General features: G+C 49.4%; 1 protein-coding gene across 2 annotated transcripts in view; it reads right to left on the bottom strand.

The window, feature by feature from the left end:
- Positions 1-814: 814 nt before the first annotated feature.
- Positions 815-27,085, bottom strand: part of MFAP5 (microfibril associated protein 5) — a 46,640-nt gene continuing 20,369 nt past the window's right edge. The window contains exons 1-8 of one of the 2 annotated variants that reach the window (XM_048503320.1): positions 25,834-26,170; positions 25,604-25,666; positions 21,714-21,764; positions 20,938-20,967; positions 19,389-19,415; positions 12,650-12,737; positions 8,394-8,467; positions 815-3,841 (exon numbers count right to left, since the gene is read on the bottom strand). In XM_048503320.1, coding sequence (XP_048359277.1) covers positions 3,720-3,841; positions 8,394-8,467; positions 12,650-12,737; positions 19,389-19,415; positions 20,938-20,967; positions 21,714-21,764; positions 25,604-25,666; positions 25,834-26,143 — 765 coding nt within the window. In that variant the 5' untranslated portion in view covers positions 26,144-26,170 and the 3' untranslated portion in view covers positions 815-3,719. Of the gene's footprint in view, positions 3,842-8,393; positions 8,468-12,649; positions 12,738-19,388; positions 19,416-20,937; positions 20,968-21,713; positions 21,765-25,603; positions 25,667-25,833; positions 26,171-27,085 lie in introns of those variants that run through there. The other variant, XM_048503321.1, reaches the window with a different exon arrangement.

Genomic DNA, 27,085 nt, shown 5'->3' with positions numbered 1-27,085 from the left:
CAAGTGGTGTATGCATAAAGGGCCACTGTGTCCACAGTTAGGAGCGAGTGAAATTGACAAGGGAAGTTGCTTTTGCCGGAGGAAATTGACCAGAAATTGCTAGTTACGATTGTATGTTCCTGCAGCTCTAATTTGGCTGGAAAGCGTGGTTCTGTTCCTCAGGTAATGCCACCTGCTCCAGTAGCATTTTTTGGCTTCCATTTTGTGTGGGTAGTTCTCAACGGTAGAAATGGAGGCAAACACATTTTTTGAATTGCTGCTTCAATGAAACTTCACAGTAATGCCAGAGTGCTTGCACATTAAAACAAAAGGGAGAGGGTTTTTCTTCTGCATTGTGGACGACATCCCATCACCATTAGGAACAACATGTTTTCAGCAGTAGCGTGTGGAGTAAACATAACTGAAGAGGTGAGCCAAATGAGTTCACAAAAAACATTTCCAAGACACAAGGTCTGACCACTGGGAAAATCTGTGGTAAACTGCGCATGCAGAACAAGCCCGTGAGTGGGGCCAGATGTGCGGTTCTCAAAATGTGGCTGGTGGCTCCTTGTTGAGAGTATCTGGGTTTATGCATATAAAGTGCCATCAATTCACAGCTGAAGTATGGTCACCAGTGGCTAGCCATTGCCTACCTGTGTAGGAATCCGGACTGTGTAGGAACCCAGATATCTGACAAGAAAAGGCTAGCCGGGACCAGATCTACCACTGGCAATATGGGACAATAGGAGCATTTTGTTTCTGCTAGGAAGGCTGAGTGGCGAGTGCACCCTAACGGCATGAAAGGAGAAAGAAGCCAGAGCTTGCCCCACTCACGTGCAGTAGAAATCAGTTTGTCTTTTAATATGCTTGGGTATGCATTCTATAAAATATAAAGCTTGAGTAGTGCTGTTGTAGAAATTCCAGTCAGTGAAGTACAAATGTTGTTCTTCTATATACTTTGTACAAAAGTACAATACTGAAACATCAGAAGTTCCTTCAAACCATTTGTAGGTCTTAAGTATTGATATATAACTATGTAATACATTCATATAAGTGTACATTTGATTTTCTATTTGGAGTGGAGAACAGATTTAAATTTATTATACGTCCATCCTTGTAAACCAAGATATGCCAGTTTCCCCTAGGAAAGGATCATTCGGAAAAATGAGTTGTTCTTTATCCTGATAAAATATAAAGAACCCTTTTTCATTAGGTCAACTTGTGTGCCTTTAACAGCAATTTAGCAGGAGAAGGACGAGGCTTCTTCTTGGCACGGAAAATGTGACCGGGCGGCGATCTGGCTAATTTGTGCCGACTGGATGTGGCCAAAAGCTCAGAAGCAAAGTGGCCGACAGTTCCGCTCATAAACTTCCCGACTAAATCATGCAAACATTTTCTTCTTTTGCTGCCTGAAAGACTGTTGGATGCCTTACAGCTGTGCTATCTAATCTGACTGAATCAGCTGAAGTCAGTCCAGACCTTAAAATCCATCCATCAAAAACATTCACACATTCAGCGAAGTCATCTAGTGCTGTGACAAATCAAGGGATGCCTGTGGGAACTTGCTAGTTGAGCCATTCGTAGTGTTCTCAAGGGAGGGGCTGTGGCTCAGAAGCTGCCAGGTTCAATTCCTAGTCTCTCCAGTTAAAAGGGAACAGGCTGTAAACTTCTGCCTGAAATATTGGAGAGGCTCTGCCAGTCTGAGGAGGCAGCACAGATTTGGGTGGGCTGGCTGTCTGGTTCAGTATGAACGACATGTGATAGGAGAATCCTCCTCCATAAATATGTGAGAATTGAAGGCCAGTTCAATGAAAAAGTAGCTGCCATAAATTGCCAATGTTTTGGTACGATGACAACTTTTAAGGGTCTGGTTTGCGGTTGACTCACCTCCATTCAGGGGGAGCTTTTCAAAGCACTGTGCCAAGCAGGGATTGATTCCCCTGTGCTTGAGGGGTGGTGGTGGTGGTAAATGGAGGGGGACAGATGCGGACCCCACAGGTTTAAGGCTGGCTGCAGTCACCATCAACCTGAACAGGAGGGTGCCAAAGTGACCCAGGCGCAAAGCTTGTCAGAATTTCTCCGGAGCAAGCCCCTCTGAAGGGAACCACGGGAGCGCTTGTGTGCGTCCCTGCTCACTGGGACATCTGTTTTTCATTCAACCCGTCTGTCACTGGGCACTTTACATTCCAATTAAACAAAACGTGCCTCGACCAAATGCCTGAGCCGCCACATTCAGCTAGATCAGGAAGGAGCTTCACAGAATGAGAAGGATTTAGCAGTTCTTCATGCCATTGTTCTGCCAGCACGGATGTTCGTTTGTTCGTTCGTTCGTTTGTTCGTTCGTTCGTTCGTCATTCATTCATTCATTCATTCATTCATTCATTCATTCATTCATTCATTCATTCATTCATTCATTCATTCATTCATCGCCATATATAAAGTCCAAGCACCAGGGGGCAGCTGAGGGGTTTATAAACTCATATTGGAACCTGGGGCTTGTAAGGAGTAGCTACCGGCAAGAGGCAGGTGGTGGGATACCTGGTCAGTGGACAGAGATGCATTACAACAACTCTGTCCTTAAAAAATGGCAAGAGCTATTGTGATGTAGTGCGCTTGGCATATAGGGGAGGTGGACAGAAACTGCAAGATGATTCTAAGCTTCGAAAGAGGCCATTATTTTGGCAAATACCTCAGACTGGGGGCAGAGTCTGTGACTTAGTGGACTTCCAAAAGCTGGAGGAAGAAGAGGCAAGGCAGGTCAAGCAAGGCCCCCTCCGCTCGAGGGAGACCCGCCTGCTGCACTGCTGCTTGGCCACAGGGGGCTGTCGGCCCATGTGAGTTGCAGGCAGCTCCAGACAGGCTGGTTGCGCGGAGGCTGGCTGGGACAGCCCAGCTGAGGAGGGGCAGCGGACGGGGGCAGTGTAAGTGGTGCATGCAGAAGAAGCCTTTCCCCTACCCTAAGGGTCATGGGAATGGCGGAAAAGCTCCAAGACCTCAGGAGGCTGTGCCTTCTGCCTCAACTAACTCCTGGAGCCAGCAGGGGAAAGTTCAGCCCAACGCTCTTTGCACACCCCTCAACTGCGAGGAGGCAGTGACACTGCCCTCCCCCTCCCCCGCAGCATGTCTGGCCTCCATCCCATTCAAGAGGTCCTGAGGTTTTGCACAGACCTGCCAAAAGTCAAGCGTTCTTCCTTGACTTGCACAGCTTGGAGGGTGCATTGCTGCATGTCAGCTGTGGGGGGGGGGGGGGGGGGGCACGCCAGGCCTGAGGGCAGAGGGGGCGCAGGCCGCCTGCCTCTTTCCCGGCTTGTGTCCATGAAGACCAGTGTGGGCAGGGCGAGAAGAGTGTCTCGGGTAGGGTTGCCAACCACCAGGTGGGGCCTGGAGATTTCCCAGAATTAGAACTGATCCCCAGACTGCAGAGATCAGTTTCCCCCGGAGAGAAAATGGCTGCTCTGGGGAGTGGACTCTGTGGCGTTACACCCCTCTAAAGCCCCTCCCCCCCAAACTCCACCCTCCCGAGGCTCCGCCATATTTCCCTCCCAGAGAATCTGCAACCTTATGTCTGGGGCAAAGGGCTGGTCCTACAAGTGACAGGCAGGCAGGCAGGCAGGCAAGGAAGCTCCCTGCCTGGGGCAGGAATGGCGCAAGAAGAAGGGTGTGGCCGTGTCGTCGCTCGCAAACTCTTTGGGCAAAGATGGATTCCAGCTCTCCTCCGTGTCATCCCCACCCTCGGCTGCTCACTGAGCCTCGATCCCGTTCGGCGGCTGGTCCTGGGTCTGTCGGCAGAGTGGTCCTCGGAGCCAACTGGAGCGGCGCAGGCGGCGTGGCGGCAGACCGGCCAGCTGGCGGCAGATCTCCTCTAGGGGCAACCAGAGAGGGAGGTTAATGCTTTGACGACATCCATACGCACAGTCTCCACGCAAGAGAAATCCAAGCCGGGAGGGGACTGGGGGGGCACTCCGGGGGTTTCCATCTTGAACCCAGCAGGAGGAAAAGATGCTGCAGGGGAATGCGGAAGGGAGGACAGGGAGGCAGCGGAGCAGCACTTTCCCTTCGGGCCGCCAAAGTGGTTTCTCTTTTTAAACCAAGGAGTGCTTGTGAAATGGCTCTTGCTGGCATTAGAACAACGGGGTGCCTGATTTCAAGAGGGGGAACATGGCAGGATGGTGGTGGTGGTGGTGGTGGTAATTAACAGCTGTCTCCCCTCCCCCCATGCTATTTCTTCACTCAAAATACCACGCACAAGCTGTCAGGACTACAATTCCCAGCAATCACCAGCTCCTGCCTTTTTGCGTTAGAGCAGGAAACCGAGCTGGGGAGCTACGGCAAAACGAAGCTATGTAGCTCCGTTAGAACCAATGAGAGACCAGGAACTGGGGGGAGGGGAAGAGCTGATTGGTTGCTGCCTGTTTTTGTAAATAGAATAAAAATAAGAATCCCCAGTCCCAGCACCCTGTAGCTGGGGCGACCCAAATCAATAAAGTTCTTCTTTTTACGTTGACTTTGTCTGAGTGGTGGTCAGCCTTACATTGTGCTGGAACTGCTTTCTATCATTCTACCACCTAGACCTACTAGTACCCAGACCTACTAGTAAGCATGGCTGGGTCAGGAGAACATGCTCACTATCCCGGACTCTCCCCGGCAGGGCGGGGACCCCAGTGAAGTGGCCAGCACCTGAACAAGTGGGTGGGAGCCCCCCCCCGCCATTAGATCCCTGGACACCCCTCTCGCAGCGAGGGACACGCAGCATGAGGAAAAAAGGTTGCTTTCGCTTCGCCTGGTGTTAATGGATTCCTGACTGAATCCCAGAAAGCACTTCGGGGAGAGGGAGCCAACCTGTGAAGCCCGGACAAATGAAGTGCCCAGCGTCCGAAAAGCTGCAGGTCCAAGCGGAAGAGGTCACTCGCGAAAGTGACCAACTAAAATCCGACCTCTCGGCCCTTCAGCAGCAAGTGGCCTACTTAATGGCTGAACGAGAAAAGGAGAAAGCGTCTCCCGAGGCCCCTACTGCCGAGGAGGAAGCTGTAGAGGACAGTATGGAGGGTGAGCTGAGAAACGAACTGCGCTTCCTGCGGAGACAACTGGCTGATCTTACACAAGATCGTAGCCCCTACTACCAAGGGGGCAGGCGGGACTCGCAGAAGGGGGTGCCCCAAATCACCCACAAAGGCGTAACCCCTTGTCAGGAGGCCTGTTATTATGTGGATTTTGCTATTGCTGCTTTCTGTATGCTGGGGGTGGAGGAATGGGTTAAGTGCATTTCTGACTTTCAACTGTCTGCTGAATGATGTTATACTGTACCAGGGTCAGTGCTCAAGGTACCAGGGTCAGCTCAAGGTCAGTGCCTGGACATCTCTACCGTTATCTCTTTCACAGTCCCTTTTGGGTGCGCTTTCCCAGGATGGGGGGTGCTAGCTGCTTTAACTACTGGGTTTTGCACGGGCAAACCTCAGTTCTGGCATGACCAGAGAAGATCCTTAATACTCAGTAAACTGCTGTTCTTATACATGAGTTTGTTTCAGTTTTTGGGATTCTGACATTATGCCAGAACTCCGCTTAGGTTGAGTTCCATATGCCATGCATTGCTGGAATTTCACCTTTTATTTTTACAACTTTAATGAAGGACTTTTCCTACCAGTATGATCTCTTCGGAGACCCAGCCAGGTGGTGTGTCTGCAGCTGCAGACAATGGGCACCCTATTCCTGAGGACTTATCAGGAACTTTGGATTCAGCCTCTGAACCAACAGAGGGGCCCCAGATGCCGCTTGGAGGTGCAACAGGCGGAGAAGCCCCTACCCCAGGTGGATTTTTGGACTCCATCAACCATTTCATGACTGCCTCGTTAGATGGCTCACGGGGAGTTACTGTACATCATTGTCGGGGTCTGGACTATCAAGAGTCACAGCCTTTGGGTTTTGGCAGTGCAATTTGGGCTACCGCACCTTTGGCTGGAAATATGTCGTTGCCCGGCCGCCCGTCGGAAGGGGCTGATTCATCGGAAGCTGAATTCATCGGCGGATACTCCAGGCATCAGAGGAGGCCTGGGATTTGGAGCATGAGGAGTACCGCCGGGCTCTGCGCCATATGGAACGAGATATGGAACACCTGCGAACTGCCCTTGTCCAGGCATGCCAAGTAGCCCCTGCTCCTGGAGCTGGAGCAGCCACAGCGCCAGCTACCCCGGCACCAGTTCAGCCTGGCCAGCCTGCCCCAGCCCCGGCGCCTGCCCCAGGACCCCCCGCCCCAGTGCCAGCACCAGCTCAGCCTGCTCAACTGGCACCTGTCCCAGCCCCAGCTCCAGTTCCTGCTCCAGCACCGGTGCCAGCCCAGCCTGTCCAACCCAGACGTGCTCCGGCCCCGGTTCCAGTGCCAGGCCAGCCGCCTCTTCAGCCAGCCCCAGGAGGGGCCCCCCTGCTGCCAGCTGCACCCGCCCCGTTACCTGTCCCACCTCTGATGCCGCTGTTCATGCCACCAGGATGGGGAGCTCTGGGAGGTGTTTTGCCGAACTTTGCACCATATGGGGTAGCTCCCCCTCCGTTCATGCCTAGGCTGACTACTCGTTTTGATGGGACTCAGGACTTGCTCCCGGCTTTCCTGGTTCAGGTCAATGCCCACATGTTGCAGTATGGGTGGCAGTACCTGAACGATTTTGAGTGTGTTTGTGAGATAGGGTCAATGGTGGATGGCCCTGCAGCCAACTGGTACGTGAGACTCTTCCAACGCCAGGCTGCAGAGCTGCTGCGCTTTCAGGACTTTATGATGGCCCTACGCCGCCGCTTCGAGAGCCTGTTTGTGGGCGAGCAAGCTAAACAAGAACTCATGGAGATGCGGCAAGACAAGACCCCATTTGCAGAGTTTGTGGAAAACTTCTGCACCGTGGCCAGTAAGATACAGGATTGGGATGATCCTTTGAAAGTTTTCGCTTTCAAGAAATCCCTACACCCGGACTTGTTAAACTGGGCTCTTGTTCTGGATAGCCCTCAGACCCTGATGGAATGGATTGTACTTGCAGGAACTGCGGACGCCCGGATGCGTGAAGCAGCCACATTAGGAGTTCAGGTCGGGCCGTCCCTGATTGCTCAGCCACGCCGGGGTGGTGCCCCTAGTTCTAAACCTACTCGCCCTGCTCCTCCGAAGCACCAGATCTCGGCGGAGGAGAATGCCCGCCGCCGCTGCCTGAATCTCTGCCTATATTGCGGCGGGGAGGGCCATATTGCTGCGATTTGTCCCTCCAAGCGCACCCCCACTCCAGCCACTTCTAATCCGGTAGCCAAGCCGGCCAAGACGTCCAAACCGCCGCTGAAAGGGGGCGCCCGGGGGGAACAGCCGATTCCGTGGGAACCTCCCAAGCCAGAGCAGGTGAGTGAAGCCATAATTCTCCCTCTTGTTCTTACTAACGGGCCCGGCTGCCCGAAGTTTCATTGCAGCCCAATGTTTCATTGCAGCCTGCTGAAGAAGACGTGCTCCCCCGATGTCTGGCATCCAGAGAAGAAAATTCCTCCTCCGGTCCTGATTAATGGGACTAAACATTATGAACTATCTGACATTCTTGATTCTCGCATCTATCGAAACCGCTTGCAGTATTTGGTCTCTTGAAAAGGTTGTTTACCTGGGCAGAATCAGTGGATTTTTGCTGAAAATGTTAAACCCCCCGTCTCGTCAAAGCTTTTCATCAGAACTGCCCAAGCAAGCCGGGGAGAGGGCCCTAGAGGGAGCGGAATGTCAGGAGGCCTGTTATTATGGAGATTTTGCTATTGCTGCTTTCTGTATGCTGGGGGTGGAGGAATGGGTTAAGTGCATTTCTAACTGACTTTCAACTGTCTTCTGTATGATGTTATACTGTACCAGGTGCTGCTCAAGGTCAGTGCCTGGCCATCTCTACCATTATCTCTTTCACAGTTCCTTTTGGGCGCGCTTTCCCAGGATGGGGGGGTGCAGTCTGCTTTAACTACTGGGTTTTGCGCGGGCAAATCTCAGTTCTGGTATGACCAGAGAAGATCCTCAATACTCAATAAACTACTGTTCTTTTACATGAGTTTGTTCCAGTTTTTGGGATTCCGACAGAAGCCCTGCTGGACAGAAGCCCCACCACACCCTACCCACATTCAGGCGCCAGGAAAGGTGTTGGCAGATGCCCCAGTGCCTGTGGGAGCCATCCTGGGGGTCGCTGTTGCAGACAAAGCAATGTTTTCAATCTGGCCCTTCAGCTCTTTCTTTAAAAAAAATCACTGGGTCTCCTTATCATTTGTAGAGCTCTGTTTACTTTCCCCCTATTTGTGACTCTTCTGTCTGGAGTCCTACGGCTTTATCACACATAGATGCCAACTATTTCCTTCCTGAAGAAAACTGACCTTGAGCATACAACAGCTTTTTTTCCCTTTTGAAATCAAGAAAGGGTCTCTTTACTCACCCTGCATAGCTTCATCCTCTTTGCAGACAATACGAGAACAGATTTCCTTGTTTATCATGTACGTTCTGCGGACACTGTCAACAGAAAGAACAAGAATGATGATGTTCTCAAGAGAGGTACCTTTCAGAATTCTGCATTTGGGGTTGCTGGACAACACGGAAAATAGGAGCACTGATCTTTCTTTTAAGCACGTTTCGTATCCCAAGGGTGCAAAGATGCATGAAAGCTAAACACCAGTTTTGGCTTAAATGCCACTGAGTCATGGGGGTTGTATGTGTGTACCCACGTGTACAGGGTTTGTTTGTTTCTCCTTACTTGTGTTGCCGACCTCCAGGTTTGGCCTGGAGATTTTCTGGAATTACAAGAAAGATGAGTTCCCATGGAGAAAAAGGCTGCTTTGGAGGGTGGAATCTATGGTGATATACCCTGCTGAGATCCCTCCCCAATGCCCCCCCCCCACTCCCACCCCTAAATCTCTGGAATTGGCAACCCCTCGGTCATGCTCTTCCTTAAAGTAAATAAATATAAATATTAACTCTATGGCATTATACCCTGCTGAGCAACCCCCTTTCCCCAAACCCCACCCCCGGGCTTTAACCTCAAAATTCCCTGGAATTTCCCAACCCAAACTTAGCAACACCCCCCTCACAGCCTTATAATGCTCCTTTTCTAGAAAATTCAAACTCTGGGCTCTTCTTTTTACAGGCTTCTTCTGGAGTCATCAGTTCACTAAGGGTGGGAATATGGGGTAAAATATTCCCGGGCTGCGGCCATTTAGTCACATGGGGGGGCCGAAAACCACCACCTGGTGAGATGACCTGGTGCAAAAAAAGTTTGATCGTGGTGGAGGAGGGCGGCGGCCCAGATTTTGCACCATGCTACATTTTTCCTAGATACGCCTCTGGTTCTCTTCAATTAATTATATACATTCTGAGAATTTCTGAAGCTTTCGAGGCTTTGCCCAAAGGCTTGCCAACCTCCAGACAAGGCCTGGAGATGTCCCAGAATTATTGCTGACAGCTGGTCTCCAAATGGAACGGATCAGGTCCCCTGCAGAAAATGGCTGGTCCAGAGGAGGAGCTCTCTGTGGTCGCTGCCCTTCCCGGATCCTGCCCTCACAGGCTGCAACACCCCCTCCCCCACCTGCAGTCATGGTGGGAGGCCTTAAAAAAGGCTTTGCTTTCTGTACACATTCCAAACATTTTGTCTGGATGGGGTAGACAGGAGCATATTGAAGGCTTTTGGCCAAATCAGAAACTCCAGTTGGTGCAGAATGCCACGGCTGGGCTATTATCAGGATCTCGGGCTTTTCTGCACAACACATTTAAAACACTTTGAGGTAGGAAGTAAAACATTTCCTCCATGGAGTTCCGCCTGGTTTTTACCCCCAAATGTTTTATTTCCAGCCTCAAACTGTTTTGAATTAATCCCCTCTTAAAATGATTCTCTGGCTGAAACGTTTTGAACATTTATTCGGTTGCTGTGCAGTTTCTTTGCTGTTTCCCACGTTTCTCTGAACTTCCCCTCAGAGCCATTTTCCGAGAGACATTTCTCTGCTCCCATTCCACATTCTCTGCTCCCATTCTACTCCACTGGCTATCCATCAGTTAGGGCTTAATTTAAGGCAGGGATGTCCAACTCTGACACCCTAGATGTTCACAGACTACAATTCCCATCAGCCCCTGCCAGCATGGTCAATTGGCAGGGACTGATGGGAATCGTAGTCCATGAACATCTGGGGCGCCAGAGTTGGCTATCATGTACAAAACCCTTCATGCCCTTAGACCTCCATGCTGCTTCCCCCGCTGTATGAACCACCACAACTAGGGTTACCAACCTCCAGATGTGACCTGAAGGCCTCCCAGAATTTCAACCAAAACCCAGATGACAGAGAGCTGTGCCATTGGATAAAAAGGCTGGTTCGGAGTGTGGACTCTATGGCTTTTTATGCACAAGTGATTTCTGCTTCTGGCAGACTTTCCCATCGGGGTTAATTTTTCTGTACGCAGGCTTCTTCCTCTCCTGGGCCCGGAACCCGTTCTCAGTTCATCAAAGCTCCACATTAAGCGAAACGCTCTTTAAACATGACTTTTATTTTGCTTCATTGGATTTCTTACCTCCTCCCTCCCCTCCTCCTCCTCCCCCCACTGTAGTCAATCCTCCCATTTCTTACCGTACTCTCCTTCCTCACCATCTTCATTTCTAAGCCATCTCCGTGTTGTCCCAGCACCATCCTGAGAGTTTCTCAAGTTGTTTATGTCCCCCAAAATTTATTATCCATTTTTTAAAAAAATTTGCAGCCACGGCCTGTCACTGATAAGCTTCTCTAATTTGCGTTTCTGGTGATTGCCTAGGAGGTATGAAGCACTCTGCCACTTTACCGATGACCCAGCCTTGGTTGTGGGAGGCCGGAGATTCTCAGCCAACCGTGAAAGTGCTTTCCAAAAGGGTGGCATAAGTCCATGCCCCAGGTACCAGTGCCCCAGGAGGCAATGCTGGGGTGGAAGCCAACTAATGTTGGCTCCACTACCAGCCACACTTCCAGAATGCCCCCACTGTGCAGGGGTGTCCACGTGGTGCTCTGCACCGTGTCAGGGCATCCTGGGATTGAGCCATTAATGTGTCATGGGAAGATTTTGATCATTTATACATTAGTGGCCTTTGTATTGAGCATACATTCCCTGCGGGTTGGACTCTCGATCACACACATTTCCCGCTTTTTAGAACTTGTTGCACTGTCAGATCAGAGGAGCCCCGCTGTTTCTTAAAGTTCTCAAAGTGTGACTTTTCCTCTCCCATCACAGGAAAAGCGAAGGGAATCAGCATGCAGAGTTTTCTTTTAGGGGGGGTTCTCACTCCTCACTGCTTTATTCACCCACCCACACAACAACAGCAGTTTCTTCTAATCCTCTGACCACTACTTCAGAAGGATTGAAAGGGCTGGGTGTTTTGTTTTATTCCACACTGAGGGTCTGTCACTGTGTCAGTTGTCACAGATCCTGCCTTGTGCTGTCTCCTTTCCTGCAATAAGTTACAAAATGAATACTTTTTGTATGACTTACTTTTTACTGGCTCCTAGAAAAAGAAAACCAAATTGTTCCAGACACTGTGTCATGGCAGCATCAAAAACATTTACCATATATACTTGCATATAAGTCAATTTTTTCAGCACATTTTTTGTGCTGAAAAAGCCCCCCTAGACTTATATGCGAGTGAGGTGTATTTTAAAAAATATTTTAGGGTTTTTACTTTGTCGGCCGCCAGGGGGCGCAGTTTTTAGGCTAGCGGCACCAAAATTTCAGGGTATCATCAGGTGACACTCCTGATGATACCACCAGCCAGGTTTGGTGAAGTTTGGTTCAGGGGTGCCCCCATTCCCCAAAGGGGGTGCCCCATCCCCCATTGTTTCCAATGGGAGCTAATAGTAGATGGGGCTACATTTTAAGGGTCCATAACTTTGGAACCCTTCAACCAAACTTCACTAAACCTGGGTGATATCATCAGGATAATGTCTTGCTGATACCAGCCAGGTTTGGTGATGTTTGGTTCAGTGGGGGGTGGGAGCACAATGGGGGATGGGAGCACCTACTTTGGGGATCCATAACTTTGGATCCCCAAAGTAGGTGCTCCCATCCCCCATTGTTTCCAATGGAAGCTAATAGTAGATGGGGTTCATGGACCTTTTTCAGGGTCCATAACTTTGGACCCCCTGAACCAAACTTCACCAAACCTGACTGGTATCATCAGGAGGGTCTCCTAAAGATACTCTGAAATGTTGGTACTGCTAACATAAACATTCCTCCCCTGACAGGCATCCTCAAATTTTCCCCAGATTCTCCATTTAAATCACCCCCCACCCCGAGTGGATTTAAAGGGAGAACCAGGGCTTACAGAGCTAGTTTACTGTTTTTCTTTGAAATAAATATTAAAAAACATTTAACCTACGGATGCCTCAATTAATGTAATTTTATTGGTATCTATTTTTATTTTTGAAATTCACCAATAGCTGCTGCTATTCACCAATAGCTGCTGCAATACGTTTTCCCAGTTTTTTGTGGTAAAATTAGGTGCCTCGACTTATACGCGGGTCGACTTATACACGAATATATACGGTAGTTTTTTCACTCTGCAGCAGCCACAGAATTCCAAAACATTTTGATGCATTTCACTGTGGAGGCCATCTCTCCAATCTCTCTGCCATTTCTAAGGGAGGAGAAACTTGGCTTTTGTGGAGAAACCCAAACCCTCTTCCTTACCTGGTCACACACAGGTAGCTGATGCACTGCTTCACAGGTTTGTGGACCGAGTACAGCCGTGTACATGGAAATCGTTCTTCGCGGCATTCTGGGAGCAGACAAAGGAGGACACAGGCAAGGTAAAAGTCATGGGCCCTTGTGGGGGGCGTTTTGGAAATAAAAATCACCTGAATGGGTGCTTAGGAAAAACAGCCGCTGCAAATAGGGCTGCCGACACAAAGATGGACAGAACGTGGGTAGGGTCACCTGTAGAGTTATGTAATAACGACTGCAGGGTTTGGGGAGGGGAGTGAAAGGTAAGGCTTGGGGTGGAGGAGGGGTGGGAGGGGTGGCAGGTTAGTATTGGGTGGGGGAGGGTGGCAGGCTTGGGTTGGGGGAGGGTGTGAAGGTGTATCTTAGGGAGGGGGGAGGATGGAATTGGGATGGTTAGGGGGAGGTGAAAGGGGACTTGTTGGGCCAGGCGACTTGTTGTGGGGGGGGGGAGGCAGGGAAGCCTGGCTGGGCTTGGTTGTGGAGGGGAGGTTGGGGGCTTTGACACTGGTGTTGGGGGTGAGGATTGCAGGGCCCAGCGCTGTTGCTGAGGGGGATGGGGAGTGAGGGGGGACTCCACTGGGGCTCGGTGGGTCCAGGTACCAGGCTGCAGATCAGCTGTTCCATGGGCCACACTGACGATTGGGGGTACGGGAGAGGTGGGGGGCTTCTGGGGCCCACAGAGCAGCAGCATCAAGGTGCCGCTGCTCTGCATTCAGGGAAAGAAATCAAATGTCCCCACCATTAACCCCTTCACCAGTGGAGGAGCTGTGGGAGTGGGTCCCAGAACAAGAAAAAAGTGGTGGAAGAAGCAGTAACCTCAAAACTCAAAATGTAGAAGGACATCTATGACTGGGGACAAAATCACACTGCTCCTGTTGCACCCCGTGCTCAAGACTACAATAAATGACTGCTGGTTAGTTTATGGGCTTAATTCCAGGTATTGGTTATTACTTGTGAAGTCTTTTGTGGCTTGGGACCCAAATATCCTCTCTTGTGATGTTCCCAAGGCAGTTACCTCTTCTTCCACCATTTTTTTCTTGTTCTGGGACCGACTTGGTAGAACAGCTTGTCAGCTCATGCTAGGAGGGATCCCACACACTTGGTTTTTAGGAATCCCCACCCCCAAACAGCATCATTTCAATGCTGTTTAAACTAGGGAGCCCAGATTCTCCTTTTAAATCCACCTTAAAGGGAGAATCTGGGGTTCCCAGTTTAAACAACATTGAAAAAGATGCTATTTTGAGGTTGATTCTCTCCCACCCTGAAACAGCATCACTTTTAATGTTTAAACTGGGGACCTCAGATTCTCCCTTTAAATCCCCTGGCTTCTCTCACTCGCCAAAAACGACATGCTGCCTTGGTTGCTGTAAGACAACAGTTACTGGCCTTGAATACAGCTTTTATAACCTTATTGTATCTGTTTATAATCTTAGTATATATGTTTTAATGTATACACTAAGATTATAAACAGAAAGACAACATGATTTGAATAAAATCACAAGTTCTGTTTGTGACCTAAGTCCATGAAACAAGGTTGACAATACTAAATGTTCAATATCTAGATGACCCGACCTTCAGAAGGATTTATACGTTGATAAGATGTAATGCATTTCCTACAGCAGTCCTGCATGGACAATATAAAGGAATTCCTCCAATAGAATGTATTTGCTGGTGTGGCAAAGGGGTCATTAGAACTGACATGTCTTGTTTGTCTGCTAAAATTACACCCCTGTTATGTCCTGCTTCCCAGGAAGAGAAAGGAAGATTATCCTTTTGATTATGTTCAATGGAATAAATCTAGAGATAACTTACAGTGTAGCAAAATTTAGACGGATAGTGAGCAAAATTAGATGCCTAGAGCTACCCAAGTCACTTCTGGGTAGCCATTGTAATCTGCACTGGTTAAAAAATAATTGAATAGACCGCCCTACCCCCAAAGGGCTCAGGGAGGTGCACAATAAAATTACTTACATTTTAAAATTAATTATTTATTATATAAATTTTACATCAATTTTAACCTATTGTGTAAATTTTAATAACTATTTTATAAATTTTATACTATTTCATTGTAAAGTATTAGATATGTTATGACCATACAAATAAATGATGATAATAGTTTATATTTTAGTGCAGTAATCTGCCTTGATTCCCATGGAGAGAAAGGTAGACTAGAAATAATATGAATCAATATATACGCCTTTAAAAAGAAATACTGTACTGGGGTGCTGTGTGGTTTCCGGGCTGTCTGGCCGTGTTCCAGCAGCATTCTCTCCTAAGGTTTCGTCTGCATCTGTGGCTGGCAACATCTTCAGAGGATCTGCTAGTAGGAAACCACACAGCACCCCAGTGATTCCGGCTGTGAAAGCCTTCGACAATACAAATACTGTACTTTTTGTTAAAATAGTTATTGCTTGGTTCTCCCAGCATAGCCAGCCCTGGTTTAGAAACACTGCCATCTACTGGGAGATTATTTCTTCAGAGCTAGCAGGTCTTTTATGTAGATTTGGTTGTTTCTAATAAGAGGTATTGCGTGGATCTCGTCCTTGTTTTTGGCTTTTGGATGGACCAGGGCAGCCGCACAAGGTTCCCAGTTTCCAGAGAGGCCTGGTCCGGGGTTGCCTGGCAACGGAACAGAAAAAGAGGAGTAGACCTCAGCGGAGGGGAGAAAAGGGAGAGATGCGGAGAGGGGTTTTCTGAGGAGGGGTGGGTGTCTCCTAAAGAAGTAGTTCAAAGGGGTGTCATTTTGTAGGGTTTGAGTAACCAATAAATATGTTTGCATTGTTTTATATAATGACAACACAATGAAATGTGTCCTAGCTTCTGACTATAAGAAACAATGCACAGCTATTTCAATGTAACACATGCATGACTAACATTGACTGACAGCAATTATAGTTCACATAAACCTTAAAGGAACAAATACAATAACAACAGCAAACTTTATAATGGCTACTGTAATCTCCGAACTGAAGAAACTGCAATTGCCAATGGGTTCTTCCTCTGCGTAGATGATGACACACTCCAACATAAACTTTAAACTCCCATATGCGTCGGTATCACTTTAGGTTAATAGTACTCCACAAGGAAAATCTACAATCAACATGAAGATAATATCTAATAGCTCATTAGCCAATGAGCTACATATCTTCAAAGAAGCCTTTACACTCCGAAGGTGAACTTCCAGCAACTTCAGTCAGCATAACGTAAAGAAAATGTTTGTAACCACCAAGCTACAGGGCTCCTGGACAAATCCGTGTTTCATTGTGCCTTCAAGGGTCTGGCAACGGTAATTCTGTCTGTGACATTACTCATGTGAGGAATATAAGGTAAGAAGTAAAGGATACTGACAATTAATAAATTACACACAATAATACATGGAAAGATTAAGTATAAATGGAAAAATCGAGGCCTATCGCCACGTGGACAACAACAACGCTCCTCCCTGCCTGCTCCACTGAAACAGCTTTGCATTGTTTCTTATGGTCAGAAGCAATAACCTTTTTTATGGGTTATATTTTATTTGTGAATGTATAAAACAATACACACATATTTTAATTTCACGTTTATTGGTTACTCAAACTTGATAAAGTGTAGTTGATTAGACAGCACAGATTGCTTTTCTTGGTGCATCACTTATTTGGGTTTCGTCTACTGCCATGGTAACCGCTGGGAGGGTTCTGGGGGAGGGCAGTTCCTGGGAGAAAAAAGAAAAATACAACCTCATCTACCTGCAGGAAGTTCTGATCAGCCAGTTCCTGTAGATGCCTAGAGCTACCCAAGTCACTTCTGGGTAGCTCTAGAAATTATGAGAAACACTATGGTCAGAACTTCCTGAACTGGAGAAAGCCTTATTTTTCTTTTTAATGTTTTCCCCCAGGTTGTCCATTGCCCCCGTCCCCAAATTTTGGCCTGATTTCCTCCTAGTGATGAAGTGAACATTGGCGGGCAAGGGAAACCATTATGTGGAGGTCTCCCACCATAAATGGGCAAATGGGAACTCTACTTATTGCCCTCAGCACATGGTCTGGAACTAGTCCTGAACTTACCTGGTGCCTACAACTGATCTCTGGCATGACCAACAGCTTCGGGGCTGGGCTCTACTAGTGACTCTGGCTGTTCCAGGCCTGCCTGGTGTGGAAAGGCCTTGCCCACAGCACAGCAGACGGGGGAGGGTTGCCAGGTCTGGGCTGGGAAATACCTGGACATTTTGACGATGGAGCCTGAGGAGGATGAGGCTTGGGAATGGGCCTGAGCAGGCCATATTGCCACAGAGTCCACCCTTGAAAGTGGCCATTTTATCCAGTGGGACTGAGCTCTGGTCGAATCCCCACTACCGTCTTAGCCAGGTTTCACAACACAAACTAACCAGGTTTGAGGGAAGACCTCCCCACTGCTTGTGTGGCAGATTCCGTTTCTGGCCCTCGTTCTTCCCGTTAATCTGCGTTCCGGCAGGACCTGGTTGCAAGTGGCACAGACCCCATTAACACGCTTCAGAGCTGATCCAAGGGGAGGGATGAGGGTTGAAACCCTGACTCATTTCCCACCCTGGAGTGTGATGCAGAATTTGGGCAACCAATCAGCACTGCAATGCACGCGCAGCCTTTCCTTGGTTTCATTTCCGCTTCTGTGATCGGCCAGCAGAAGGGGATGCAAATGTTAAACAGTCAAACGCGTACTTTCAATTGTTAATGGTTTACACAGGTAACGATTAAATGTTTGCACAGTTAAACGTTAAACTTTTACATGCTGGGTTTTTTTTAATCATACCCCTACAATGTACATTTCCGCAGTGGGAAAAGGTCTCGCCCCATCAAGGCACGCCAGCCAATCAGGGGAGACTGGCGAAGTGAGCTAGCTGGGTAGTGGGGATTGCTAAGAGTTCTGCAACCGGGTGTGTCTGCTGTGTGCTCGCTGTGGTGGGGAGGGAGAAACTCCAATGAAGAGGACACAGTTTCACAACGAACAGGTTTGGATCTGCGTGCAAATTTCAAGTGGGGATTCGACCTCTGTCGTCTGGAGACCGGTTGTAAACAGAGGATATCTCCAGCCACATCTTAGAAGTTGGCTTCAGGATTATTCCCTTCAGTACTGTAGTTGAATCTGCTCTTGTATATTGAGAGAAGAAACTGGAGAAATGGCAGGGAGTGAAGACCTACAATGTTTCCAATATTTCCCACTGAAAAATTGTGTTAATAAATCTGTCAGTCAAAAGAATTTAATTCTGGAAAAGTACACTTGAGATCTGTCTCTCAAAAGGCATAATCTCAAATGAAAATCTTATTTTCTTTTATAAGCTACTGCATGGACAACTGATACTTTATGAATCAATAATGTTTCTCACATGTTGGAAGCTAAATGTGGGAAAAGTCCAAAAGCTCTGGTTGAAATAGAGATACTCTGTGGGGTGCAGACAAGGAAGCTGCAGCATCATTAACTTAAAACAATTGCTCTTCCTTTAACTTTCAGTCTGATTAAGAGTGCTGGAGAATCTGAAAGCTTGTGCATTGTCTTGTGCCATTTTGGTTGGTCTTATTGGCTGATTCTGCACAGGCAACAAACAGGTTAAATGAACCAGTGTTGCTTATGATACCATTTGCACAGGAAGCGCAGGGCCAGCCAGGATCGCTGGGATCCCAGCATCAGGAGGCAGCATACTGTGTTTCCCTGTGAACCACACACCCAAGAATCCCCCCACCCGAGAATCATCCCCCCTTCCCTGCACAACATGGCGGCCACCTAGAGAATCCACTCTAATGACGGCTGTCTGGGAAATCCACCATAATGGTGGACAAAAGGGCGTTCGCACAAGCAAGCAGAAAGCGACTGACACCTGGGTTGAAGAGGAAAAGTCTCTCAGTCACCTACTTTCGTTGACCCCGGGTTCAGCCAAATGCTTTTAAAGAGGGGGCCTGAACCGGTTATATTTGGCCTGTGCAGAATCACCCACTGAAAGTATGACATATTTTTGGTTTCGAGTGTCACCTCTCCATGGAATCGGGCTAATTGGGCATGTTGATGGATGGACAGTTAGTTATTAAATGTATTTGGACCTGTTCCATGTTTTATTTGGTCCAGATTACTGAAGAAACATTGTGAATTTGGAATTCGTTTGCAGCTGCAAAAATTGTTCTTCTCTATTGTTGATGAGGTACAGAATCACCTGTTTTCTGCTTGGCTTGCCCAGCACTTGGACACTACAGAACTCTCTATGAGGGCAGGCGTCAGGAGGAAAAGGAGCCATCCATTCCCATGGTCATACCTGAACCGACCCCTGAACGAGTGCAGCTGGAGGCCCCCTTTTCAAAACCCTGGCCCAAGGGGATCACCCTGAGGGCCCCCTGCTCCTGGTCAGCTGGCTCTTAGGAAGTAGAATGGAGAGGGCCCTGCAGACCCCCTACTAATCTGCCTCCGCACAGCTAACAACCTTGTCCCCTCCCTGGCTGAGCTGAGGCACCTTTATCCCAAATAGATGTGGCACTATCTCCAGGATGCTCAGAACAGACAGGCCCTTATCCTCACATCCTAAAATGTGTGTTGGGCTATGAGTGACTGCCCAGGGTTACCAAATGAGTTTTACACGTGTATGGAGGAGGGAGTGTCTCTGATCAATTGCTGATGTCACTCTACCATACTGACTCCTTTGGGGGCTGAAGAGACGGCTGCTTAGGGAAAGACAAACCAGAGCACACAGGGGCAGATAACTTACCAGGTGCTGATGTTGGACCACTGTCATCTGGAACCAAGAGGGGAAAGGGTTAATCCTCAGTATGCAACCAGGAAGCCATTAACCTTCAAGGGCAGTCGCAAAAGGACTGACACAAATCGGATCCTGGACATTCTCTTCCTCCAGCCCTGATGCTGCTTCCTCATTCTTCTCGCATACATCTCCTGCAGCAGTACTGGCCAGCCAATCATGCACGAGTCCAGTATTAGACTTCTGAGAGCTAATCTGTAGCCAGATTTCTTTAACATGCTACCATTTCACAACCTGGAAAAGTCTTTTTTGTCACAAAATCCTGGTAGTCAGCAAGTTCGACATATAAAATATATCTTGTTTGCAACGTTTTGGCCCACTGAAAAAAAACTATTGTTCTTTCTTTTGTTGATATTCTAACAGGGGGGGGGGGAGGGAGAACTTGTTTGGTTCAATCTAAGAGAGAAGAATTTGGGACTATTCTTCCTGTACTAGCATTGTGAGCTGTAGCGCTTGTATTCGGAATCCAAGGGATGCAAACTTTGGTGGCATCCCTCTATGACATATCTTTTTTCCCCATCCTCTGTTAGGCTTGCCAATGATGGCTTGGGGATTTCCTGGAGATTTGGGAGGTGGAGCTCGAAGAGAATAGGGTTTGGGTTGAACTCAGCAGTGCCACAGAACTCAGCCTCCAAATCACCCATTTTCTACAGGAGAACTGATCTCTGTAGTCATCATCAATAACCTTTATCAGGCATACAGAATAAAAAAAAATAGAGGTGATGCAGTGGGTAAATATTAAACAGGTCATGCTCCCTTCTGTTTTCCTTGATTCCGTACAGCAATCACTTGCAGGAGAAATTTAGCTGTCTTTTCCAGTATCTCCTGTTTTTTGCTGTTAAGAAGTAAGTTCATTCGCAAGTCAGCTGGACAGGTCAGTGCTTTACAGTATATGTGGGTTGAAGTAGTAAGTATCTGATATTTGAATACTTAGGACAAAAGAAGATCGTATGATTTAAAGTTTCTACTTGATTCAGGCAAGGTGGACAGAATCTTTCGTTGGATGGTAGTCCAGAGATCCATTAATGCCATGAGATCTCCAGGTGCCAGCTGGAGCTTGGCAACCCTGTGTGCTGGGAGCATTTGGGATGCTGATTCAGCCACTGCAGCTTTATGCCAGCATTAGTTGGCTTCTGGTGAAGGGGGCAGCAGAACTGTCTTGTCCTACCAGCAAGAGATAGCAACACATCTCAATCCCTGAGGCTTTTGATACAGTTTTTAAAGATAAGGGTGTTTTAGAGTAATGTGTCCCATTCAAAAAGCTAATCAGAATTTTGAATCCTAACTTTCACATTCAGAACACAACCCGCAAAAAGATGAAATCTGAACAAACTGGGAACATGTGAACGTATGTTTCCACTCCAAGGTGACCTCTCTGTGCCACATGTTCTCCAGAAATGAAGCTAGGCAATCTTTAAAGAACCAGCAGTGAGAAGCTGGCCGTGTGTCTTTCCCCTGTGATGTGATACATGGAGCAGCAAAAGAGGGGAGCTGAGCTTACCTGCCACTGTTGCTTCAGGAACAGGTGCATCTAGAGAGAAGAGAAGGAAAGTTAACATGGCTGATACATACAAAGTGGACATGGAAACATGAACAAAGTGGAAAGGGAAGCTGGAACAATGGTGTGTCTGCATTCCCGGCTTGGCCACCAAAGGTACAGTTAAAAATATGTTCGACTTACTCAGTTGCACACTACAGGGAAGTAAAGCTTAGCCATTGTCCCCTCCCATGCGCCACCATGACAGCTTCTCTTGTTGGAGCAGGGTCTTCTGCAGGCCCCCACGTGTCCATGGGCAAAATCAACAGCTGCCCACACAGGTGCCTTCTCTGTTGAAGTTCCCATTTGTGGAATGGCCGGCCTGAAGAGGTTAAGAAGACTCCCGCTCTCCCGGCATTACAAAAACTACACAAAACTGAACTGTCCTATGCAGGCAGCAGACTTGCACTGTGCTAAATGATCCCCCAAGTTACTTATTGTTTATTGAATGTCCCATCTGCTTATTAAATGTCCCTGCCTTTAGTAGACTATAAATAAGGTAAATAAATAAATAAGGTAAATGGTGGACTATAAATAAGGTAAACAAAATGAACTGGCTGTTGTGGGCATTCTAGGTGCAGATGCAGGCAAAACATTAGGAGCGAAACTGCCAGATCATGGCCACACACCCCAGAAAACTCACAGCAGTTCGCTGATTTCAGCCATGAAAGCCTTTGACAATACATTAAATAAAGTAAACCCTGGACTTGCTCGATGGTACAGCTAATGTGAAAATGTACCTGTTGGATCCTGAGTGTCTTCTTGAGCAATAACCACAGGCAAAAGCCAATCTAGAAGGGAAGAAGAAAAAGATGCGGTCATCTTTTGGTAAGCATTTGGTAACTGGCACACATGGGCACAAATTAGGAACAACTCCAATTCCTAGGGAAAAATGCTGGTGAGCTGCCAAATCGTGTTTCTCTAGTGCTGCACCAGAGACATGCCAAGGATTCTTGGAGGAAGAGGAATGGAACATGAATTGTTCCCATCCTGGTAAGCAAAACAGCTCCCCATCTCTAAATTCTGTGTCGTTTGGCACTTGACGGATAGACCTGGCTGGCAGAAGCCACCTGTGGTATTCCCAAATTCTGCCATTGTTTTGGTATGGCACTGATCGCTCAGGTGTTGTGGCTCCCAATGTGCCAGGAGTATATCTGCAGCTAAAACACAGTTAAGTCTCCATTGTTTTCTCCTCTAAATGACAATAATCTTGTGATGTAGCAAGGGGTGAAAGCCAGCCAGCGTGGGATACCTGTAAGAAATGGATACCTCCCATGTTCAAGCCCACTTGAGAGAGGAAGAGGGAGCGAGTGACTGAGAGTGGCAGTAAGAGACATAACTTACTTTTATTCCTGGAAGCAGCCCTGGAATCTCTCACTGCTCAACCAAAAGGAGAGGAGAGCGCACAAAAAACACCACACGCATTTAAGATGAAAAAGTTCAAGATGATTTCAGGAAAACAAATGATGGGGGAAGATTCCTGCAAAGCTGGGCAAGAGGAGGCGTCTGCATTGGCTGCCAGAGGGAAATGAAAGTCATGAAAAAAAGAGGGGAAATGGCAAAATGCTCTTGAGCAGCATCAGGGCTGCCAGGTTCAGGTGGGGAAATTCCTGGAGATTTGGGGGCGGAGCCAGAGTTGGGATTCAGCCGGTTCGCACTGGCTGGAATCCCACCGCCCCAGGCCGGCTGCAGATCGGGCTGCGCCGTTGGCCCAGAGGCGCGTGGCCTGCTGGGGTGGTCTGCGGGCGCTCCAGCAGGCCTCCCCCAAAGGCCGCTTGACCAGCCCAGAGGCGCATGGCCCAATTGGCGGCCAGTCATGCCCCCCCCACCCTAGATTGGGCCGTGTGCCTCTGGGTTGGCTGCAGGGCCTCCTTGCTGTGACCTGATACCTCTGCCTGGCAGCCCAAGCTGGGACATTGTTATATGGCAACACTGATATCTCAATAGGAGCATTTAGAGAAGCAGGAAGGACCTGGCAACATGGGGGGGGGGGAGGCATGGACGGCAGTGCAAGGAAATGGGAAGGGTGGGGCTAGGTAGGCTGGCCATGGGCAGAGGGAACATGTCCAGGGCAAAGCTGTGCTCACTGGCAAATCTGCCTGCTCGTACTGCAAAGCAAATTAAAAATTGTGCTCAAAGTGGTCTCACTTGCCATGGAGGGAATTGAAAATAAGAACTAGCCTGCTGGATCAGACCAGAGTCCATCTAGTCCAGCACTCTGCTACTCGCAGTGGCCCACCAGGTGCCTTTGGGAGCTCACATGCAGGAGGTGAAAGCAATGGCCTTCTGCGGCTGTTGCTCCCGAGCACCTGGACTGCTAAGGCATTTGCAATCTCAGATCAAAGAGGATCAAGATTGGTAGCCATAGATCGACTTCTCCTCCATCAATCTGTCCAAGTGAAGGAGGCGCTTTGCCTGGAGACGGGGCCTGTCAACTGCAAACTTGAATCCCTAGAATCAACGTTTTGCAAAAGGCGCTGTGAATGATCTGATGGATCTCTGGCCACTTCTCAGAAGTTAGGGGCGAATCTTATATGCCATTAAAGGTTTCATTATCATTATCAAACCATAAGCCAGGGCCAAGCTCCTTTGGGCCCGTTCTGCACAGGGGACACAAACCTGTCTTGCCTGTCTCATCGTTTGCATGATGGGTGCAGGGGCCATCCAGGATTACTGGGAGCCCGGCAGCAGCATGCGGCATGGATTGTACAGGAAACACGGGTTTCCCTGCAGAGTGCCTATCTGAGAATCCCCCCCCCCCCAAAAAAAAGAACATACCGACACAAAATAGTGGCTGTCTACAGAATCCACCAGAGGGACACTTCCTGCTTGCCCTAGTTTGCACAGGCAGGCAGGACACATGTGAAACCCGGGATAAAGGGGAAAAGTCGCTAATTTAGCAACTTTCATTTAACCCAAGTTCAGCAAAATAAAATGAGTTAGAAGTGTTTGGGGGGCCAAGTTCTGTGGGAACTTCTCCTCCATCACACCCTTGACCCATTATATTTTGCCTTGACCCATGTGCAGCTTGAGGGACATATCACTCCAGATCTGTCTCTGACTTTTTCACTACCATCCCCCGCCCCGACATTTCTGTCTCCAAGAGATTGTGCCATCATCTGGGACAATGTAGACCTTGGCGGCCTGTCTCAGCACAAAACTGTTCCTGATAGGCAAATCTGAAGCTCAGTTCATGGAGTGGCCAAGGCTGAGCCAAACGTCAGGAACCACCGGCTTGGCTCATGTCTCTCACTGCCCATAATGGCCTTCAGCTGCTTTCCACTCAGCCCAGATTTTTTTAGCCCAGGGGGGGGGGGGGGGGCGGAACCAGAGACGCACAAGCAAACTAAACTGGGGGAAGGAAGCCCCATTGTGGCAAGGACACCGTATAAAACAGCCTCATCAGGAACTTCGAGGGCCTCGGCAGACCTCTGCTGAACTAGCAGTGCGCCCTCCAAGGAGCCAGTGTGTTCCACGGGTTAATAAAACCATGCATGCAGATGGAGGACTCCTCTGCACCGTCTGCTTTGGTGGTCTCCCTTCCAAGGGCTGACCCTGCCGAGATCTGGCAAAATTGGGCTATCATGCCTTCCTGCTGTTCCCCTTCCCAGGTCTGGATGCTGCTCTTCAAACATCCCTGCACAGTTCTGCCTTCCCTGTCCAGTGCGTGACATTTCCCTGCCCCTGCCCTTTGGAACCAGCACCAAGCTGAGTTAATGACTTTAGGGGGGAATTTAGGGGGAGCAGCCGCTTCCGTTCCCAGTTCTTGCAGCTCTGATCTGCTGCTGCCCCTGTTGTGCGAACAGCTGCCCTCAGTCACCAAGTCTCCCATTTCTCCTTTCCCACAGATAGCACATCATAGCAAAATGTGTTCTGCTGCATTAGTTAATCCATGCTGAAGAGAAAACATGGCATAATTTCACACTGTTATAACAACTGTTAATATACAGTGTGTGTGTGTGTGTGTGTTTTTTTTTAAAGGAGTGGGTTTTTGGAGCATTTTAAGCGGGAATTTCTGCATACTGCCGTTCACTCTTTCAGCAGCTGAAATGGACTGAAGTCTGAGCTTCAGATGGAGGAAAGTGACAAATCTTCATTTCTGCCATCAAGTCTTCTAGTAAGGAAAGAATCTGTCATCATTCCTGACAACGACTCTTTTGGGTCCCCCTCTGGCCCAGAGCCTCCCTGCTTTCTCCGTGCCACTGCCCCGGGCACTTTGAGGAAGGTCACCCAGAGGTCTTGGATGGCCAGGGGTCCCTTTCTCTTGGTGGAAGGAGGAAGTCAGCATCCGCCACTTGAAGAGGAGGAAGAGTCCACCGAGCCCCCCGCCCCTTGTTGGATGGCGCTCTTTTTCAGTCCACTTCAGCATCTGACAGACACTCTGGCCTGGAAGGTGCTATGAAAGATGGAAAAGGGGGGAGCCCCCTTTGCCCTGGACTTGAATTCTGTCCCTATCTCTGATCCTCTCTCTCCCCCCCCCCTCGCAACATCCTCACCCGCATCCTCTCCCCCCAATACAGCATCTTCTGAATCTCCCGCACCAACTTTCCCTGCGGGCAGAGCAGGAGCCTCCCTGCAAACAGACTCCAGGAAGAGGAAATGCGGGGCGCTCGAGGCGGCTTCCACTCACCCGAAGGAAGGGCAGCGAGCACCAAGAGGCAGAGCAGCATCTGGGCGCCACAGGCTGTCATCCCTAGCAAAGGAAGGAGAGAGAGGAGTCGATGAGCTCCGGGCCCGTCCTGGCAGCCTCGCCGCCCCGGGGCTCCACCCGACCAGTCCGCGGCCTGCCCTTCCTTCTGGCCGTCCCCCCACCCCCCCCCCGCAGAAAGGCCCCCCTCTCGGCCCCCACCCAGCACGCACTGTCGCCCCGCCAGCCGCTCCTTCCTCCTCCCCGCCCGTCCCCCTGCAGCCGGTCCCCCGCTCTGGCCTGCGCCCGCGGCCACTCCCAGCCCCAGCGGCTGCTCCGCGCTGGCTGGCCGGCCTTCGGGCCCCGTCCCAGGGGGAAGGGGTCGGCTCTGGCCGCATCATGCGAATGGAATGAGGGGCGGGCCGCAGCGCCCTCTGGCTGGGACGGAGCCCCGGGGCCTGTCGGGCGCGCGCGCGCGTGTCTTGCTCCCTTCTGCCCTCCGGGCTTCATTTCTTGGCGAGCGAGAAGCTTCCCGGAGGGCATCTGCTTGGGGTGAGAACGTCCGGCGAACCCGCCACAGTCCCGGCAGGCCACCAGCAAAAGGCAGCTGGATGTAGGTGGCCAGCGCCCAGAATTGCCAGAGATCCGTTTCCCAGGAGGACGGTGGCTGCTCTGAGGGTGGCCTCTAGGGCAGGGAGGATGGCCGGCCTTTTCCAGACCCAGGGCCCACATGGCAACTCGAAACCCACTTATTTATCGCAAAGGGCCAACGCAGCAATTTAACCTGAATACTGGTCGGCTCCGAGGCGTGCGTTAGCTTGGAGTAAGCTTGGTGGTAGTCGGTGGCTTTGCTTTGAAGCAACTGTGCAACTCTTCCAACCGGTGAAGCACGACCCTAGGAGGGTTTACTCAGAAGCAAGCCACATTGCCAGCAACCGAGCTTACTCCCAGGTAAAGGATCGCGCTTTAGTTCTTCGCATGAAAATCAGTGGCGTTTAACAGCGCTTCACAGGGTTACCTGCACTGCTTCCCCAAAACTAGGTCTTAGGTTTAATGCTAATAATTGAGCCCGGCGGCCCAGGCCAGCCTAGATGTGGGGAGACAAGGAGACTCTGTTTGCGCGTGCCCACAGAGAGGGCTCTGAGTGCCACCTCTGGCCCCCGTGCCATGGGTTCGCCACCACTGTCCTATGGCATTATACCACACAGAAGCCTCTCCCGGCCACAGACTCCACCCCCAGATTTCCAGGAATGTCTTAAGCCAGAGTTGGCAGGTCTGCAAATCAGAGGCGTAGCTAGGGGAAATGGAGCCCAGGGCAAAACCTGAGTTTTGTGCTGTCCCCTCCCCTCTGTATGGGCAGCCGACCTCCCCCATTTTGACCAAAGGCCATCCTCCCACACTACAACTAAAGAATGATTTCTTGCACCAGGTCATCTCAAAGGCCTCATCACATTATAGCACATGTCCCAACTCACAAATCTGAAC

The sequence above is a fragment of the Sphaerodactylus townsendi genome, linkage group LG07 (assembly GCF_021028975.2).
Source record: "Sphaerodactylus townsendi isolate TG3544 linkage group LG07, MPM_Stown_v2.3, whole genome shotgun sequence".
NCBI classification, from domain to species: domain Eukaryota; kingdom Metazoa; phylum Chordata; class Lepidosauria; order Squamata; family Sphaerodactylidae; genus Sphaerodactylus; species Sphaerodactylus townsendi.
The sequence above is the reverse complement of the archived record's forward strand: the minus strand, read 5'-3'. Positions and strand labels throughout refer to the sequence as shown.